The 19,135-nt window shown below is 46.0% G+C and overlaps 1 protein-coding gene and 1 non-coding gene across 4 annotated transcripts in view; both read right to left on the bottom strand.

Moving 5' to 3' along the window:
* Nucleotides 1-3,723: 3,723 nt before the first annotated feature.
* On the bottom strand, nucleotides 3,724-3,830 carry LOC122737427. Its single transcript, XR_006354263.1, has one exon. It is a non-coding gene; the product is annotated as a U6 spliceosomal RNA (small nuclear RNA).
* A 2,581-nt stretch (nucleotides 3,831-6,411) lies between these two features.
* Nucleotides 6,412-19,135, bottom strand: part of PRR14L (proline rich 14 like) — a 64,665-nt gene continuing 51,941 nt past the window's right edge. For all 3 annotated transcript variants that reach the window (XM_043980522.1, XM_043980535.1, XM_043980528.1), the window contains 4 exons: nucleotides 18,500-18,668; nucleotides 17,406-17,512; nucleotides 16,237-16,308; nucleotides 6,412-15,528 (listed from right to left, as the gene is read on the bottom strand). In XM_043980522.1, the coding sequence (XP_043836457.1) occupies nucleotides 15,252-15,528; nucleotides 16,237-16,308; nucleotides 17,406-17,512; nucleotides 18,500-18,668 (625 nt within the window). In that variant the 3' untranslated portion in view covers nucleotides 6,412-15,251. The remainder of the gene's footprint in view (nucleotides 15,529-16,236; nucleotides 16,309-17,405; nucleotides 17,513-18,499; nucleotides 18,669-19,135) is intronic.

Below are 19,135 nucleotides of genomic sequence, written 5' to 3'. Positions count from 1 at the left end.
TCATCTCCTCACCACTGGACTATCCTAATAGCTGCTGGTCGGCCTGCCTGCCTCATCTCTCCCACTCGAGTTCATCCTCCATTCAGCTGAGTGATTTTTCTAACGTGGAGGTCTGATCGTGTCACTCTGCTTATCACCCCACCCCCCAGCATTTCAATAAACACCAAGGGCTCCCTATCACCTCCAGAATCAAAGGCAAAACCCTCTGCTTGGCATTCAAAGCCTCTCACAACCAAGTCCCTTCCTAACTTCTAACTTTTTGGGTTTTTTACATCTTATACCTCCACTTACACTGGCCTCCATCTCTCTGCTCTGGGCACTTTCTCTGGGTGTCCCCTGGACCTCATGTCCACCTCCTGGCTTCCTTTAAATCCCAACTAAAATGCTATGTCCTCCAAAAAGCATTTGCTAGCCCCCTCTTAACGGCAGTGCGCTCGCTCACTCTCGCTCACTCTCGCTCACTCTCTCGCTCATTCTCGCTCTCTCTCAATGATTTACTTTCCCCTGTCTATAGCTTGTCTCCCTCATTTGATTGTAAGCTCCTACAGGGCAGGTGCTTAATGTTTACTGATTGTCTGAAAGTGGACTGGCCTTGGCATCAGAGGACCTAGATTCAAATCTTCTGTTTAACCCTTCCTGTCTAGATCCAAGGTCCTGGGACAACTTCAAGGGCCAAAGGCAGAAACCCTCTACTTTCTCCACCACCTTGCCTTGCTTCTCTGGCCACACCATGTTCCTCCGGCCTTCCCCTGCTAGTCTCCTTCCATCATCAGCTGGAGGTGGGCTCAGCTCAAAAATCCATGTGGGGTTTTTTAAATGTGAGCTGCAGATACATGTTTCCATTCCTGGAAGAAGTTCAGAGAAGCACTGCCAGGATCTTAATTTATGGATCCTTCTGGCTGAGGCACGAGCTTATTGGCAAGGATGGGCAACCTGTTTAGTGAGGCTGACTCTTTGGGACAGTCTCATGCTGTTCAACTGATTACATCTCAGGTTAATCAAGTTCTTGGCTGCATTTATTTCTATTTCTGATGGGGGTGGCAGGCTCACCTAAAGAGCTAGGGAGCTTTTCTTAAACCTTTTCAAGACAACAGGGTAAAAATATGTACATTTTAACTTTCCTCATTTTACTCTAAATACCTTTTTGGTATTTCCCAATCAAGAGAAAAGGCCTAGGGGCAACTAGGTGGTTCAGTGGATAGAGTACCGGCCCTGGAGTCAGGAATACCCGAGTTCAAATCCGACCTCAGACACTTAACATTTACTAGCTGTGTGACCCTGGGCAAGTCACTTGACCCCAATTGCCTCACTTTAAAAAAAAAAGAGAGAAAAGGCCTTCTTTTGAACAGAGGGGCAGCCTGGAGTGGTACAGGGATTCTTAGCCATTTTTGTATTATGAACCCCCCTCCCAACTTTGGCAAAGCCTGCTGACCCCTTTTCAGAATGTTTCTAAATGAATAATGATTTGTCAAGGAAACCAATAATTTTAAAACATAGTAATCAAAATAGTTTTGAAAAATGAGCTCAGGACTGATCCAACCATTCTGGGGAGTAATTTGGAACTATGCCCAAAGAGCTATGAGGTTGTCCATACCTTTTGACCCAGCAATACCACTACTAAGTCTGTATCCCAAAGGGATCATAAAAAAGGGAAAAGGACTCACTTGTACAAAAATATTTATAGCAGCTCTTTTTGTGGTGGCAAAGAATTGGAAATCAAGGGAATGCCCATCAACTGGGAAATGGCTGAACAAGTTGTGGTATATGAATGTAATGGAATACTATTGTGCTCTAAGAAATGATGAACAAGCAGATTTCAGAAAAACCTGGAAAGACTTAAGTGGACCGATGCTGAGTGGAGTGAGCAGAACCAGGAGAACATTGTACATATAACAGCAACATTATATGATGATTAGCTGACAGACTTAGCTCTTCTCAACAAATACAATGATCCAAGACAATTCCAAAGGACTCATGGTGGAAAATACTCTCCACATGCAGAAAAAGAACTGTGGGGTCTGAATGCAGATCAAACCATACGATTTTTTTCCTTTTTTTTCTTTCTTTCTTGGGGTTTTCCCCTTTTGTTCTGATTCTTTTTTCACAACATGACTAATGCAGAAATATGTTTAATGTAATTGTACGTATATAACCTATATCAGATTGATTGCTTGCTGTCTTGGGAAAGGGGAAGTGAAAGGGGGGAAAGGGAGAAAAATTTGGAACTCAAAATGTTATAAAAATGAATGTTGAAAACCATCTTTACATGTAACCGGAAAAAATACTATAGGGAAAAAAAAAGAACTCTTGGCTGTACGCCTAACACTCATGAGATTGGGAAAGTTAACAAGAAAGAAAAATGGCAAATGTTGGAGATCTGAGAAAATAGGTACACTCGTGCACTCTTGGTGGAGCTGTGAATTAGTCCAACTGTTCTAGTAAGCAATTTGGTACCACAGCTACTGTGAATACCTTTTGATCAGGTTATGCCAATACCAGGTCTATACTCCAAAGAACTCAAGGAAGGAGGAAAAAAATCATGAATTTACAAACATATTTATAGCAACTCTTTTTTGTGGTGACAAAGAATTAGGAAGTAAGGGAGTACTTATCAATTGGGAAATGTTTGAACAATTGTGGTAATAAAAATGTACTGGAATACTATTGTGTGAAATAGTTTCAGACACCTGGAAAGACTTGTATGGACTGGTGCAGAGTAAAGTGAGTGAACCAGAACAATTTATTCAGGAACAATAATATTTTATTTTTGTTTAAATTTTTTGCAAGGCAATGAGGGTTAAGTGACTTGCCTAGGGTCACATAGCTAGCAAGTGTCAAGTGTCTGAGGCTGGATTTGAACTCAGGTCCTCCTGAATCCAAGGCCAGAGCTTAAGCGCCACCTAGTTGCCCCTTATGGATGTATTTTTTATGTCGTCATGATTTCCCCCTGTATCCTTTCCCCTCCCCCTCCTCCAGAGCCATGCTATATAACCTATACACACACACACACACACACACACACACACACACACATTTTTTGGTGAGGCAACTGGGGTTAAGTGACTTGCCCAGGGTCACACAGCTAGTAAGTGTTAAGTGTCTGAGGTCGGATTTGAACTCAGGTCCTCCAGAATCTAGGGCTGGTGCTCTATCCACTGCACCACCTAGCTGCCCCCTCATTCATTCTTTCAGATACAGATGAAGAGCTTCTATGGTACAATTCACCATGCTGGGCATTAGGAGAGATGAGACACTTCTCTACCTGCCTTCTTTGCAGAAGTAGGGGACCATGGGTGTGGAACACTGTATATAGCATCAGACTATTTTTTAATATATCAGTTAGTTTTACAAACTTCTTTCTCCACTTAAAAAAAAATATTTGTTATAAAAGGAGGCAGAGATCCCTTATCACCTGGATTTGATGGAGGTGCCTTATTATCCAAAATGATTTTTTATGAAACCTTGGGTTAATAGGAGCAAAATGGCCTTCAACTGAACTGCAAACTGAACCCAGATAGCTAGCAGATAAAAAGTCCCTACCTGGAGACTTGACATCTGGGTATCCTCATCCTTGCCAAACCCTTTTTTGGAATCCTGTAATCATGATGCTCCTCTATTTCCTCCATACTTGTTATAACTGAAATTGTTCAAACTGCTTTGTATTACATCCATCCATTCTTTTTTTTTTTTTAACATATAAGGTATTTTATTTTTTCCGTTACAAAAAATATGGAACGCTTCACGAATTTGCGTGTCATCCTTGCGCAGGGGCCATGCTAATCTTCTCTGTATCGTTCCAATTTTAGTATATGTGCTGCCGATGCAAGCACTACATCCATTCTTGTTATAGATTTGGGTTGATCTGTAACTGTAACACCCTGTAACCAGTGAACAAAAAACCCCGTATATTCCCTCAGAAAGAGGGAGTTTCCTTCCTAGGAGACAAATAAGCTGGTACTATGTTTTTCCTGTCTGTCTCTGATCTGGTTTTTAAACACGTTCTCTGATCTGGGGTGCTTTTTTTTTTTTTTGGTAGGACAGGTATGGAAACAAATTGTAGGAGATATTAGAAATTAATTTCTCTAATCAGTTTATTTTTTGTAGGAGACAGGCAAATAAAAACTATATTTAATTTTCAACAGTAGATATATGTCTGGCAAAGCCAATGGTCGCATAAAATACAAGGAGTACAAAGGGATCCAATTATGCTGAAATGCAGTTATCAAAATAAGTTTTTTAAGAAGTTCCTAACCTCAGGTTATTAATCCCTGCTACAAAGTATAGTTCTCTAGAAGAGAGAGGAGGGGGAGGATGCAACAGGAAATGTAGGTGATACAAAAAAAAGATAGCAATAAAATCATGTTTTTAAATTAAATGCTTTGATTTTTCTCCCATAAAATGACTAACATGGAAATGTTTTTTAAATTTTTTTAAATTTTATTTATTTATTTTAGTGAGGCAATTGGGGTCAAGTGACTTGCCCAGGGTCACATAGCTAGTAAGTGTTAAGTGTCAGAGGCCGGATTTGAACTCAGGTCCTCCTGACTCCAGGGCCGGTGCTCTATCCACTGCGCCACCTAGCTGCCCCTATGGAAATGTTTTATATGATTGCACATGTACAACCCATATCTGATTGCTTACCCTCTCAGAGAAGGGGATAGAATTCAGAAGTCAAAACTAAAAAACAATGAATGTTAAAAATTGTTTTTACATGTAATTGGGGGAAAATAATTGGGGGGGGCAGGGCAATGAGGGTTAAGTGACTTGCCCAGGGTCACACAGCCAGATTTGAACTCAGGTCCTCCTGAATCCAGGGCCGGTGCTCTATCCACTGCGCCACCTAGCTGCCCCCAAAATGTGTTTTTTTAAAAATTGAATAAGCTATCCTCTATAACAAAGATTTTTTTTTTTAAAAAAGGGGAAAAGCCAGTGCAGCAAAACTAACCAACACTCTGAAAATGTGACTTTATATATCTAAGTGCTCCACACTCATGGTCTCCTACCTCTCATGTATTTCATACCACGGGCTCATAAGTAGCCAGGTGATGAAAGGCAAAAAGACCTTCCGAAGGTCTCCATTCAAATCTTGCCTCAACTCCTTCCTAGATGTGGCCCTGGGCAAATCACTTAACTTCTCTGCCTCTTTCTTCCTCTGTAAAATGTGGATTTTGGACTCATTGATCTCCACCGCCCCCAATTTTCCCTGTCCGTCTGTATCTCTCAGCATGGCCCGGAACACAAGCTTTGGGTAGAACCCAAAACAGGCAACCAGGCAGGATCTAAGCATTCCTTAAAACCATTAGGCTCCCCATGAAGTCAATGAGGTCAGCTTAACTTCTACAGTAAGATTTTGGGTTAATCTTCTAGCCACTTAAAGCTAGATTCAGGGGCAGCTAGATGGTGCAGTGGATAAAGTACTGGCCCTGGATTCAGGAGTACCTGAGTTCAAATCCAGCCTCAGACACTTAACACTTACTAGCTGTGTGACCCTGGGCAAGTCACTTAACCCAATTGCCTCACCAAAACAAACAAACAAACAAACAAACAAAAAACCATAAAGCTAGATTCGACAATATTAATAAATGACACAAAACAAATAATACAATATATTATTATATAATATACATTACTCACCATAATATTAATTATAGTAGCAATACGGTATTATATTGATCATATTCATTATAATAGAAAGAAACACTATAATATTTCCCTACAGGTCACAGTTAATAAGTATTGGATCCTGGATTTGAACCCAAGTCATGTGACTTCAGAGATCTTACACAATTTAATTTTGGCCCAGTCTCATGTGTTAGGACAACAGAGATCCCCAAATCTTCTACCTAGGAGCCCCTCCTTAGCTTGAGACAATAGCACCACGATTTCAAGAGCAGCTCTGCTGGAACCCCAACACTGCATGAGCCTGAAGAAATCTCCCCAACACTGGAAAAGGGGCCCCTTGGACCCTCTTATTCCTCTGGGCTCTTTAGGGAATCATTCTTCCCACTAGACTAATACAAAGAGCTTATACTTGGGCAGGGATAAAGCTTAAATCTTCAGAGCCCTTGAGCCAACATGCCCCTTGGAAATCTCTTTTCTTGTGATGTTCTTAAAAATCTTGTGTCAGATGTGCTACAATTCCCAAGGACTCATGAGAATAGACTTAAGGGGGCTAATCGAAAGATCCTTCCTTCCTTTCTTCCTCTTTCTTTTCGTCCTTTTCAATGCGGAAATTTCTTTTGCATTACTGTATATATTTGTAATATGTTTTGTCTTGCCTTCTCAATGGATGAGGGACAGATAGAGGGAAGAGAATTTGGAACTGAAAAAAAAACCACCTCTCATGCCATTTCTAATTCTTTTTTTTGTTGTTGTTGTTGAAGCAATTGGGGTTAAGTGACTTGCCCAGAGTCACACAGCTAATAAGTGTCAAGTGTCTGAGGCCATATTTGAACTTAGGTCCTCCTGAATCCAGAGCTGGTGCTTTATCCACTGCACCACCTAGCTGCCCCGTTTCTCATTCTACCACTCCCTTTTGGGTCGACTGGCATCCAAAGTCTGCAGTAACTAAAGGGCATGCCCTCTGATCCACAAAGTTTAACCGCAAACATACTCCAGAGCACAAGAGGATACAAACTTTCCTCTGGTTTGTTCACTCTTTTTCTCTGTCATCATGATCTTCTCTGCTGGGTCTCCTGTCAGATTTCCTACTGACCTTTAATTGATTCAGTGTTTCCTTTGGCACTCTACAGACACTTCTGCTCACTTTAATTTCTAAATGAAATTCTAAAATCTTGCTGTCTAACTCAAGCTTGATTAACACAGGATCATAGATCTAGAACTGGGAGGGACCTCGGGGATCATTTTGTCCCAATCCATCTTTTTACAGAAGGGGAAACTGAGGCCCAGACAGGGGAACTCAGTTGCCCTTAATTCTTTCCCAGGCCATTTCCCACCTTTCTATTGGCTACACTTTCCCATCTTGACCTTTTTATGAACCAATTCAACCCTACCTCACCCTCTCAAATCTCTTGCCCTATCACCAATCCCTGTTTGCCAAATCCCAACCTCAGATTCTTCCTACCATTGCTCCAGTGCATGTGAGGAATAGAACTAGAGGAAATCACAAAACTGTGCTGAGTTGACTACAAATTTATGCTTAATCCCACCTGAGCTCACTGCAGCAAGGCAATCCTACTTCTTCCTAAACAATTTGCTATCCCACCGTGTTCCAAACCTTCTGGTCTTGGTCAAGCTTCCCACAGCACCTCCACCCACTACTCACCTGAGAACCTCAATTTATTTTATGTTGTTTTGTATTTTGATATATAGGAACACATTATTGGGTTGTTTTTATAGCCTGCTGGTGAGAATTTTGATTATTTTTGGCTAACAGGCATATCTTTTATATAGAGATAAATGTATTGCTGAGATAGTGCGTGTGACCATTAGACATAAAGTCTCAGGGAATCTGTCAAGAGATGTTCAGTATTTTAATAGGCCTATTGCAAGTATTATCATGGTATATTTGCTGGACATGGAACCCAAAGGTAATTACTAACCTGGGATGCTAAGGTAACCATCTTTGTTCTGCCAAATGATGGATGTAACTTGATAATTCTGAACTGAAATCAATTCTGTGAGGGACTACAAAATTTGAAACCTAGAGGAGGAATGTAATAAGGGTTTCAGAACTGACTGGCATTTTGAACTCTGGGGTTCACAAGGACAAGCATCCTCCTTAAGAGACTGGGGACTATATCAATCTTTGAGACAGAAGATAGAATTGAGTCACAGCTTGGAGTTCTTATAGAGACACTCAAGCCTGGGAGAAACTGACTGGGAGGAAGAGATAGGAACCTCAACAGGTGAACAGCAGAAGTAACACTGGGCACAATCCTCCACAGAAAGCTGAGCCAGGAGCAAAATGAGAAAGGAGAAAAAAAATATGCAGGATTTAACAGAGGTGGAAAACAGAGGCTGGAGGAAGATCATTTGCCCTCTGGGCCAGAAGACTAGCAGAAGATTCAGGCTAAAGCCATCTGTTTTCCCACATCTTTGAGGGCTGCTGGGAGGTCTAAGGACAGGTCTGCTCTTTCCAACTTTTCCTCTTGATGCCCGTCCATGAACAGATACTAAACATGCCCTGTGAATATCTCTACTCAATTTTGCTTCAACCATGAAGCGGCTGAGGATAGAGATAAGCATACACTTCAAAGATGGCAGGGGCGAGCCTAATGTGGGGAATTTTTCTCTTAGTAAGTGTGTGCCTAACTTTTCACTTAATATCATCTCCTTAAAGCAAGAGGACGCAACCACTGTGGATCTGAGGTGCTATTATATTAACAGGTCAAAAAAATATATATATATATATATCCAATGACCTCATTGTTATTAATAGGATGTGAAGGAATGGCTTTCCAGAGACAGGAGAAAAGGTGGCTTTACTGTCAATGTACCCACCTCACACTACCCATGAGTCATGTAAACAAAGCTAAATTACCGTTTTCCATGAGTTATCAAAGCATTATTCACAGCTCTGACATGCCACGGGCCCCCAATTAGGAAGAAATGGCAACTTTTCCAAACATACTCTTTCCAAAGCTAAATGGTCTTCCCTCAGGACTACTCTTGGAGTTAGGAAAATCTGAGTTCAAAACCCACCTATCAGACACTAGCTCTGTGACCTTGCGGACAACTTCCTTGGGCTCTCTGAGATTCAGTCACATTTGTACAATGGGTATATACTTATACTGGCAGCAACTCCCTCACAAGGTTCCCATGAGGGTAAAATGAGAGAATGGATTTAATTTGTATCTGTTTCTATACGCACACGTTGTTTCTCCTGATAGACTATCAGCAACTTGAAAGCAGGCATGGTTTTGCTTTATACATGCTTGCCGGCTGCTTGAATGGAAATCATTTTGCAAACATTGAAGGGCTATATAATGCCAGCCATTATCATTGCTCTTATTCCTCCCCCAAGTTTGTGACCCAGCTTCTCTGGCTAATGATTGCACTTACATTCATCAAGACCAGCATTCTGATACATTTAAGAAATCAAATTCAAGTTGTCTGCTGTGTACATAGGAGGAGGAGCAATGGATATTTCGGAAACCACCACCATTATATCTGGAGATTTAACGTATTCAGATCAAGGGTGTGATGCTTTTCCAGCCTTTCCTTGGCAACCAGGGGATGCTGTCTCTAATGTCCCCCACTCCCAGCCTCTGGCCTCCTCCTGGTTATTGCTCCTGACCCAGCAGCTGCGTCAGGACCCCCATCTCTTCAAGCATCTTCCTCCACTTTTCGGGCTGAACACCCATTACCATCTTTTGGGGGGGGAGGGGACGGCAATGGGGGTTAAATGACTTGCCCAGGGTCACACAGCCAGTAAGTGTCAAGTGTCTGAGGCCGGATTTGAACTCAGATCCTCCCTAATCCAGGGCCGGTGCTTTACTCACTATGCCACCTGGCTGCCCCAGCCATTACCATCTTTGCATAGAAGGGACATATGCTCTTCTGGATTTTCTCCTGCCCCTGGGTTTTCCATAGCTAGTGAGCTCTCTGCCACCCAGTGATGCATCTGTCCATCCTGAATCTCCAGGTTGCCTCCTGGAGTGGGACTTAGCCTAGACCCTGTCGAAAGCAGCAGAGGTGCTTCTTGTCAGTCCAGTATATAACCTCTTGGCTGGGCATGAAGAATCAAGTGGGAGCTCATGGCTGGGGATACTTGGTGACCCTCTCTAAACACATCACGTGAAAACAGGTCCCAAAAGGCAAAACAACAACAAAGCAGTTGACAGAAGCTTTAGATAGGGCAAAGGAAACCAAGACTGAGATTCAATAAAGGAAGACAATAAAGCCAACAAGCCACACTCTCCACCCTCCACACATCTATAGAACCCGACCCCACTCTTTCTGCATACCTGTAACGTGGCGTCTTTTCACTGACATTTTTCAGAAGTCTTACCTTCTTTTTTTTTGGTGGGACAATGAGGGTTAAGTGATTTGCCCAGGGTCACACAGCTAGTAAATGTCAAGTGTCTGAGGCCGGATTTGAACTCAGGTATTCCTGAATCCAGGGCCAGTGCTCTATCCACTGCGCCACCTAGCTGCCCCCAGTCTTACCTTCTTTCACAGCTGACTTGTCAAATCCTGTCAATTCTGTCTTCGCAAAATCCCTCATTTCTTTCCTCTGACAGGATGAGCACCCTAGTGCAGGCCCCCATCACCCCACCCCTGGGTTGCTCTTCCTCATTAGTCCCTGCTCCAATGTCTCTTCCACTTAGTGCCCTCACCCTCCATTCAATAAACTCTAGCAATGCCCCATTATCTCTAGGATCAAAAATAAAATTCTGTCGGGCTTTTAAACCTGACCTTCCCCATTTGCCTGCACCTTATTCCCCTCTACCAACTACAATCCAGTAACAATGGCCTTGTTGATGTTTGTCAAACAATACGCTACATCTGCCACCTTCATGTCCTTTCTTCTTTCTTGTTTTTTTATTTTGGTAGGGCGATGAGGGTTAAGTGACTTACCCAGGGTCACACAGCTAGTAAGTGTCAAGTGTCTGAGGTTGGATTTGAACTCAGGTCCTCCTGAATCCAGGGCCAATGCTTTATCCACTGCGCCACCTAGCTGCCCCTCCATGTCCTTTCAATGGCTGGTCCTATACCCAGAATATTCTGCATCCTGCACTCTATTTCCTGTCTTCCTTCCAAGTCTCAATTTAGATCCCACCTGAAAGATGCCTTTCCCAAGACCCCCCACTGAGATTACCTCTGGTTCACAAATTATTTTGTCTGTGTCATCATTGGTGGTATGCTTCCCCAATAGAATGTAAGCTGTTTGAGGGCAAGAAGTGTGTGCGCCTTTCTTTTTAAACTCAAATGCTTGTTGACTTTGTGTAATGTTCACCTCCTCACCTCATAGCCCTGGCCTAGATGAACTTCCAGGGTCCCTTGCAGACCTAAATCTATGAGCCTATCAATCAATCAATCAGCAGTCATTAACTGCCTATGGTGTACCAAGCACTGTGGAAGGAAAGAAGGAAGGAAGGAAGGGAGGAAAAGGAAGAGAGGGAATCTGCATTCATTAAGTGCCTAAGTTATGGATATAAAAACAAACAGTCCCCCACCTCAAGATTTACCTTTGATTGTGGGAAGCTACATTGCACACATATGTAACAACAAAATGCAAGCATACTCAATACAAGGTAATTGAGGTACAAAGCACTAAGGAACGTCGGGGCACAGCCTGTTGTCTGGCTTCTTCACCCATTAAATAACTTTGAGCAGTGTCTGAAGACCAAAGTTGAAGTTAGATTACCAGGGAGAAGGAAAGGAAGGTCCATTGACCTCAGACCCAGAGGGAGGTTTCACAAGAGGTCAAATTAATGAAAATCTTCACAGCTACACAGGGCTAACCAGCTGAGACACCCAGAAGGATTGGTACAAAATTGGTGATGTTAAATGGAATGTGCAGGTTCAGATTCTTATGGTTGAACAATTTTGCCCCTTCCCCCAGAGTCTACTATTGTAGCCACAAGAAAGAATCACATGGACTGAGAATTTTTTGAAACTTTTTCCAAAAAAAAAAAAAAAAATTTTTTATTTTCATAAATTAACACATATAACAGTGGGAATTTTAGAGTCACAAACTACCAAACAGAAATGAAACTGCAAGGGGCATGATTGATGCCAATATTACCAAAAATGTACAAATTTCACTGAACTATTTCTCATGATAAGATAGAAACACTTTATTCAGGCAGCTACTGGCCCTGTCCAGCACGAGAGGTGCTGGAACATGTCACCCAGAAGTCAAATGCAGCACCGGAAGGTGGCTTGTGAAAATGCTCAAGCAACAATTTTGACCATCAGCCTGTGCTGGGGCTGTGAAATACACAGCACCTCCCCCCACCCCACCCCACCCCACCCCACCCTACCCCCGCCCTACCCACCAGGAAATCCAGAAAACTTCGGGGGCTGGGTTTGTGGCTCAATGGAATATTAAACTCTGATTTCACAGGCAGCTGAAGCCTTCTCCCCTGTCCAATCACTGGACATGAGGAGTTCAGTTCTCTTGGCAGGGAAGGTCCCCAGGAAAGGCCCTTTCTGCCAATTCTTTGTAATGCTTTGGATAAAGCCACCTACAACGTGGTACATCCTAGGTCCTTTCACAGACACCAGAAGAAAATTTAAAAAATATTTTCCCACAGGCATTAAAGAAAAAAAAATTGCCTATCTTCCCCATGCCTCAAAGTGACAAGGGAAAAGCATCACTGCCTAAAGGTTGATCTTTATATTTCTAGAGAGTGTTTAACGAAAGATCAAATTATTGCCTGGAGACTGAGAGGGCAACTCTAGAGCCCCCACCCCATAGCTCACACACAACCTCTGGCTGCACCCCGTTCCCCCCGTGGGTGGGACAGACAGGCCAATCTTAGCAGAAGGTGGGGGACCCAAGAACAGATGTCCCAATTCTTCTAAGTTGGCTCCAGCTCCAGTGTGCCCTTCAGGCAGAAGTGTGACCAAGTGTCATGATTTTCACAGCTGAGGGGGGAGCAGGGGAAAGGGGGGCATCATGTTTTGGGATTCACAGCATGAGTTTTTGAGCTCTTCAGGCTCCGAGTAAGGCAAATGCTACATGTCTCTTCACTGCACCCCCCTCAGTAAGACAACACAGACGTGATCGGCTTAAATGAGGTACTTTCACAGCAACAGAGAAATGAGATTGGAAAGGGGTGGGGGATGGCATGGAGGGGGAAAGGAGGTGGCAGGAAGTGAAAGCCAGCCATGAAAGGTTCAACAACAAGCAGACCCCTGCTCAGACCTGAGATTTCTCCCCCATCCCACGCAGAAAACTCTCAAGCCCCTGAGGTGATCCAGGCCACCTGGGGCAGAAGACCCGGTCCCTGCCATGGGCAGCATGGGCCCCAGGGGCTGGAGGTGCCACTGAAAATGCCTGTAGACATGAAGAAAGGGGTAGCTACAGTGCTGCTAGCACATCCCAGACCCATCGACTTCCTGTGAGTGATCTGAAGCCTGACCAGAGACTTGGAAGGGATGGCAAAGGTCTTTAGCTAGAAGCCTTTTGGACATTAGAGCTGGGCAGATGACCAAGAAACAACCGGGGATGCCCAGGTGCACAGCACGGTGGATGCCTGGCTCCTTTCCCACTCCACAGTGTTGCCAGAGCCTCACCAGCCGTAATCCCTGCTCATCCGGCCCTCACCGTTCTCACTCCTGGCCGTGCTTAAGCTGAAATGACATCCAATTCCATCATCAAGGATGCTGCCGCAGTGGCTTCTGGTCCGCCACGCCTGGCTTCCAAATTTCTGACACCATCAATGGACCTGACAACATGGTCCGACTGGAGCAAGACAGCTAGGTAGGGGGCTCCCTGAAAAGAGGCTGTGCAGGGCACCCACTACTCCTCAAAGGTAGTGCATAGACAGAGGAGCTTAGCATCCCGGGACCCCCAACCGAGGCAGAGGTATCGGGGGAGATGCAGGTCCTGACAATACAGAGGGCAATGGATACAGGTCTCTGGGGCTGGTCCACCAGGGGAAGGCCTGGGACTGTGGCGCAGCCATGCACGGTACTGAGCTGCTCCAACCTGGGGGTCTGGTCCCATTAGGCTGTAGCAGATGCCCATGGTCTCTGTGTTCAGGCCAGGAGCTTCCAAGGGAAAAGGCCCCCACTCTCAAGCTGGCACAGACAGCCAGCATGTAGAAGAAAGGTATAGCTTCTCTCTAGCCTGCTCTAACAAGGTCACCCCAACAGGTGAGTCTCATGTGCCCTCTGGAGGCTGCTCAGGTGCAGGTCTGGAGGCACCCCAGCAGAGTAAGCTGTAGGGATGGGAAGAGATGCTAGGACCCCAGGGGACGGGGGAGGGGGGAGCCCGGACGCCCAGCCCTCCTCACCTGTTTCCCAGGAAGAGGAATGCAGAGGGGAACGGGAAGGAGGAGGCCCGAGTGGATTAAGTGGGGGAAGGCTCACCGCATGAGGACAGCATCTCTGTGACCCAACAGCGCAGAAGGCTCCAAGGATGAACCAAGAGCTAGTGATCATCCCAGTCCCTCTCCCACCACAAAGCTTCAAGTACATTTCCCAAACACAGTGACCCAGAGCGCCAGCAGGGCTGGCTTCCCTGAGGCAGCTTCTAGTGAGAAAGGATGGAGTGTCCTCTCCTCTCCCTTGGGGCAGACTTAGGCAGTAAGCCTCTGAACCCACCCGACCCCAAGGGTCAAGACCTCCATCATCCACTGTCAATGTTTTGGCCATGAAAACAGGAAAAACCCACCTGATCCTAGTATATTAAAAGCGACCCGGAGAAAAACCTGCTTGTTGACCCTAAGTCCACTCACATGGAGGGTGAGAGCCAGCAGGCCCTGCCAACACAGCAGAGACCCTCCTTCTGAGCTGAAGGAAGGAGTGGCTTCAAGGGAGGGAGGGGATATGGCTTCCCGCTGCCCTGTGAGAGACTGGTCAGAGACACATTACATACTGAATAGTCTTTGCTTAAAACAGCTAATTGCCTCTCTCCTCCACATGTTAAAAAATAAAAATAAAACAAAAATCACATTTAAAGGCTCCCAACATGCAGCAATAATAATAATAATAATAATAACGACAACAATAATAATAAAAAGAGGAAACACCACAACATTGAAAAGTGCAACTGATTTGGAATGGTGCCTTGTTGGGCTCCTCTGGTGCCAGTGACCAAGGGCCACCAGTAGGTGGGGTGGGGCAGGGCTAGGGGCTGGGGTAGGACCAGGGGCTTAGAGGAAGGGCAGGCCGGGCCACACACACAGAGAACCCAATTTGAAGCAGACTCATTCCCAGGATTTAAGAACAAAATCAGGACGAACCTTTCCCCAACTCCTCCAGTGAGTTGTGGGATCCCAAGAACAAGGTGGTTTAGCTTCTGCGACTAGCACCGCTGTAAACAATGGAGAAAGTCCACAGGGACGTGCAAAATGAGGTGGGTGAGTCCTGGGAATCCTAGTGTTATCAGGGAAGGTGTTCCAGGCTGAGGAGGGGGCAGGCAGGCAGGCCTTCCTGGGGCCCTACACTCAGCAGCAGAACAGAGCTGTCTGCACCTCTACAGAGCTTGTTAACCAGGGATCCCTCATGCAGGTTGAGTGGTTTGAATGACCAGGAAAAGCCAAGAGATCCTTGCAAAGGAGGTCCCAGGGAAAAGACCAACAAGGCCCCCCAGTTCCTCCACAGTCGACTTCTCAGCAGCCTGACGCCGGTTCCTCTTCTCCCTCCTTGGCAAGGAAGGCCTCCAGGTCCATTAGTTTCTGAATCAAAAGGGCATCTAGCTCTTGGCTTTGCAGGGCAGCCTTTTTTGCCCTGGTAAAGCTGCCTGTCACCTTGATCTTACCACGATTCCTCCTCTTCCGGGGAACAGTAAAATCCTGGAACTCCAGCACCCGCTTTCTCTTCTGCTGGCTGACTGAGATAAGTGCCCCATTTCTCTCTTTGGGCTCTTCAAATATGGTCTCTAAACACCTGGGATCAGGAGATCAAAATGGGGCTGTCAGACCTGCACTGCAGGCTCCCCTATTATACACCTACAGAAACTCTGACTGGGAAAGACCCTCAAAGGGCTGGGGACCCCCCTTCACGACGTACCCGGCAAGCTGTCCTCCAAGCTCCTTGGGAGACCCTCAGTGTGGAGGAACCCGCCGCCTTTGGACGTCTGTCCTGACACTGAGCTGAGACCTACCTTTGCAGTGGCCACCCTCATGGCTTCCCAACTCAGGCCAATTCTGGCCACCCTGATTATCCTCCTCTGGAAGTATTCTGGCTCCCCCAATGTCCAAGGGCCCAGAGTCCTCCAGCTGTGACCTAATGTCCTGGCTGCTGCTATCACCACCACCACCACTACCATCAGCCCCTTTATCTGGGGCAACGTGGAGTCAAGACCCGCACTGACTTCTTTCCCAGCAGCCAAACGCTGGTCCAATCCTAGTCCTAGGAAGGGCCGTGTAGCTCTGGTCCCAGCCCGCTGCACTCCCACATCAATCTAGTACTTCTGCGAATGTGCTCCACCCCCTCATCACCCACTTCTTGCAGTGCATGCTGGGAGCAATGCCCTCGGACTGGGCTTCGGCATTTCCCCCAACCACATGTGCTGGAGCCCACTCTTCTACACTGTGACCTTACAGAGAAAGGGCATGACTGTGCACGCTACTTCCCTGTTCCCAGAGGACATACCTGGATGTAGGAGGGGACTTGTAATTTTTATTGGTGTATATTTCTTCCAAACTGAATTCCTTCTTTTTCAGCCTGAAAGAAGAGAACATGTGTCTGCTCTGCATGCACATCCTCAGCTTGCACACGGACAGAGCTATTTCCAAAGCCTTTGCACGAGCAGTCATTCTGTGAGGTGGCTAAATGCCGTCATTTCTGCAGCAGGATGAAGAAGCGCAGCCAGGCCATAGTGGGTAAAAGAGGCAGGGCTGGGACTAGAACCCAAGGGTTCCTACTCTTGGTCAAGTGTTTTATGTCCGTGAAACAGGAGACCTGCCATGAAGACTCAATCCCATGGAAGAAAAGATATTTCCCCTGAACAGGGCAATGAGGGCATCTGTGCCCACGACAGGAGGGACAAGGATAAGTAGGGGTTCAAACTCTCTCCAGAACATCGAGAAGGTGGCCCAGAGTCCCATGGGAAGACAGAGAGGGGCTGCTCTGAGGACCCAGATTCTGCTCCCCTCGTGCCAGGACGGGGCAGGTAGAAGAGAAGGGAGGAGTCAGCAGACAAGGCCACTGTGCTGAGCACGTCCAACAATACGTGCTCGGCCGGGCTAGTCTCCAGCTCAGAATAGCTCTCTCCCAGGCTGCTGAAACAAGCCCACTAGCTCTTCTCACACCTGTTGCTCATGACAAAGCTTAGGTAGGTGGTTTCCCAGGAAAATCATCTGGGCAGTCAAATTCAGATGATCAGCTAAGAAAATATTCTCTTTACTTAACGAGAACAACAAAATGAAAGCCCATCTAAGGGCTTGACTGAAGAGGGGAGAAGGGCTGTAAATGGGTCAAAACAAACATGGCAACGTTGGCCAAACTCCACCCACAGCAAGAGTAGCAAAAAGTTAATTACAACGCTTAACATTCTGATGTTTCCCAGAATAAGGGCCCAAGTCCCCAAAGAACTTGATGAAATAGATCTCTCATAGATCTCCTGGGTGGTTATGTCTCCGTGCCGTTCTGGTTGTCTTTCCTAACGAGTTCCTATTTCAGTTTGGGCTCTTCCTATGTCAGCAGCCCCTTTCCAAAGAATAACCCTAAGGTGAACCTGAGTTGGAGCACCACGTAGTCCAGAATCAAGTCTTGGTTGCTACCAAGTTGTAGGACCTCTTTACTGCTGAGAAAGAACTCACCTTTTGGGTCGAGGCAGTCCCATCGGGGTGAGGTTGGGGTCCGGCCTAGGGATGGTTTTCCGGATTCGAATCTGTGAGACTTTTTTGGGCCGTTTCTCTGGCTCAATCTATTTTTATGGGTCAGGACGGAGAGAAGAGATGGTAAAGAAAAAACAAAAATCAATGAAGCATATGAAGCAGCTCTCTAAGATGCCTAAGAGCTCGCTGCACTGGTTTTCTGAATTACTGCGATCAACAAGCAGCCAATTTGTTCTTTGAGAGGCGGTCGCTGGCCCCGTCAAACCCTAATTTATCTGACTAAAACACAATGTCACAATTCAATTGTGAACTCTGAAAATGGAAATTCTCATGGATGGGCTCTCTTGCCCATCTGGGATCCGCCCTTATTCTGAGAAAGGTACAAGACCTAAGAATGGGAAAGAAGCGGCCTAGGGACAGCGGCGCTGCGCTTTGGGGAGGAGGCCGGGGAAGGCAACCAGGATCGTGACTCTGGGCCTATGGAACTCACACTCTCGTTCGGGTTCCCACAATTCAAGCTGCCTACTGCCAAATGATATGCTCAAGCAAGAGCTAGCTGGGAATGCCAAGTGGGCCAGAAGAAGACCAAGATGGCAGCAGCAGGGCCAAAACCCAGGAGAAGCTCAAGGGACATAAAGAAGATAAGTCTTGGGGTGCCCAGGCCATTGTTAACAAGGAATGTCTATAGTTATGGTCATGGTCCCCTTCAAGATCACAGATGACAGGATTCTGGTGCTCAAAGGGACCTCAGTGCCTACACCGAGCCCAGCCCAGCCCAGCTCAGCCCCCAGGAAGATGACCTTCTACATCATCTCCAACAAAATGTTAACCAGACTTTACCTGAAGACTTACAAAAAAGGGAAACCCACTAGTTCCTGAGGCAAACCATTTCATTTTCTGGACAGCCCTGACTGTTAGTGAATTCTTCTTCTTTGAAACCTTCCTCTATCATTCCTGGTCCAACCCTGCCCCTCCCCTCACCCCCCAAGAACAAGCAGAAGGCTAATCTGTGTACCACGTGGTGCCACATGAGAACTCCTAAGACACCAGGAACAAGGAGCATCCCTCCCATATACCTCCTTCTGGGTGGCACCACTGTGCTGACTGGAGCATACAGGGGGGACTCTCCGAAGCTCTTTAAAAGCAGGAATCTGCAAGTCAGAAGCTGAAAGCCGGAGCACACTAACCACTGGTTCAAAGGCTAAGCAGGACTTTGGTGCCAAAGCAGAGAATGGAGGTCCCGGCCTGAGAGGATGGAGAGGAGAAAGAAGGAAAGCATTAAGAGAGGACCACTTCTCACTTTCATCTCACCAAAGGATCAGCAAATTACAGGCAACTCTTTTTTTTTTTTTGGTGGGGCCATGGGGGTTAAGTGACTTGCCCAGGGTCACACAGCTAGTAAGTATCAAGTGTCTGAGGCCAGATTTGAACTCAGGTCCTCCGGACTCCAGGGCCGGTGCTCTATCCACTGCACCACCTCGCTGCCTCCAGGATATTAATACCATCTCCAGAGAACTCTTATAGACTGCTTCCCTCTTAACCACCCTATGAGCTAAGAAGCCCAAATTCTATCAATCCTGTATTGCAACAGGAAACTTAAGGCCTAGGGAGGGGAAATGCAAAGTCCTTGGCAAGGAGGTGACGGAGCCAGAGAACAAAGCCAGCTCTCTGACTCCCAAGTCTAGGGCTCTCTCTGTGATCGCCCCCTGGCC

The sequence above is a fragment of the Dromiciops gliroides genome, chromosome 1 (assembly GCF_019393635.1).
Source record: "Dromiciops gliroides isolate mDroGli1 chromosome 1, mDroGli1.pri, whole genome shotgun sequence".
Taxonomy (NCBI): Eukaryota; Metazoa; Chordata; class Mammalia; order Microbiotheria; family Microbiotheriidae; genus Dromiciops; species Dromiciops gliroides.
The sequence above is the reverse complement of the archived record's forward strand: the minus strand, read 5'-3'. Positions and strand labels throughout refer to the sequence as shown.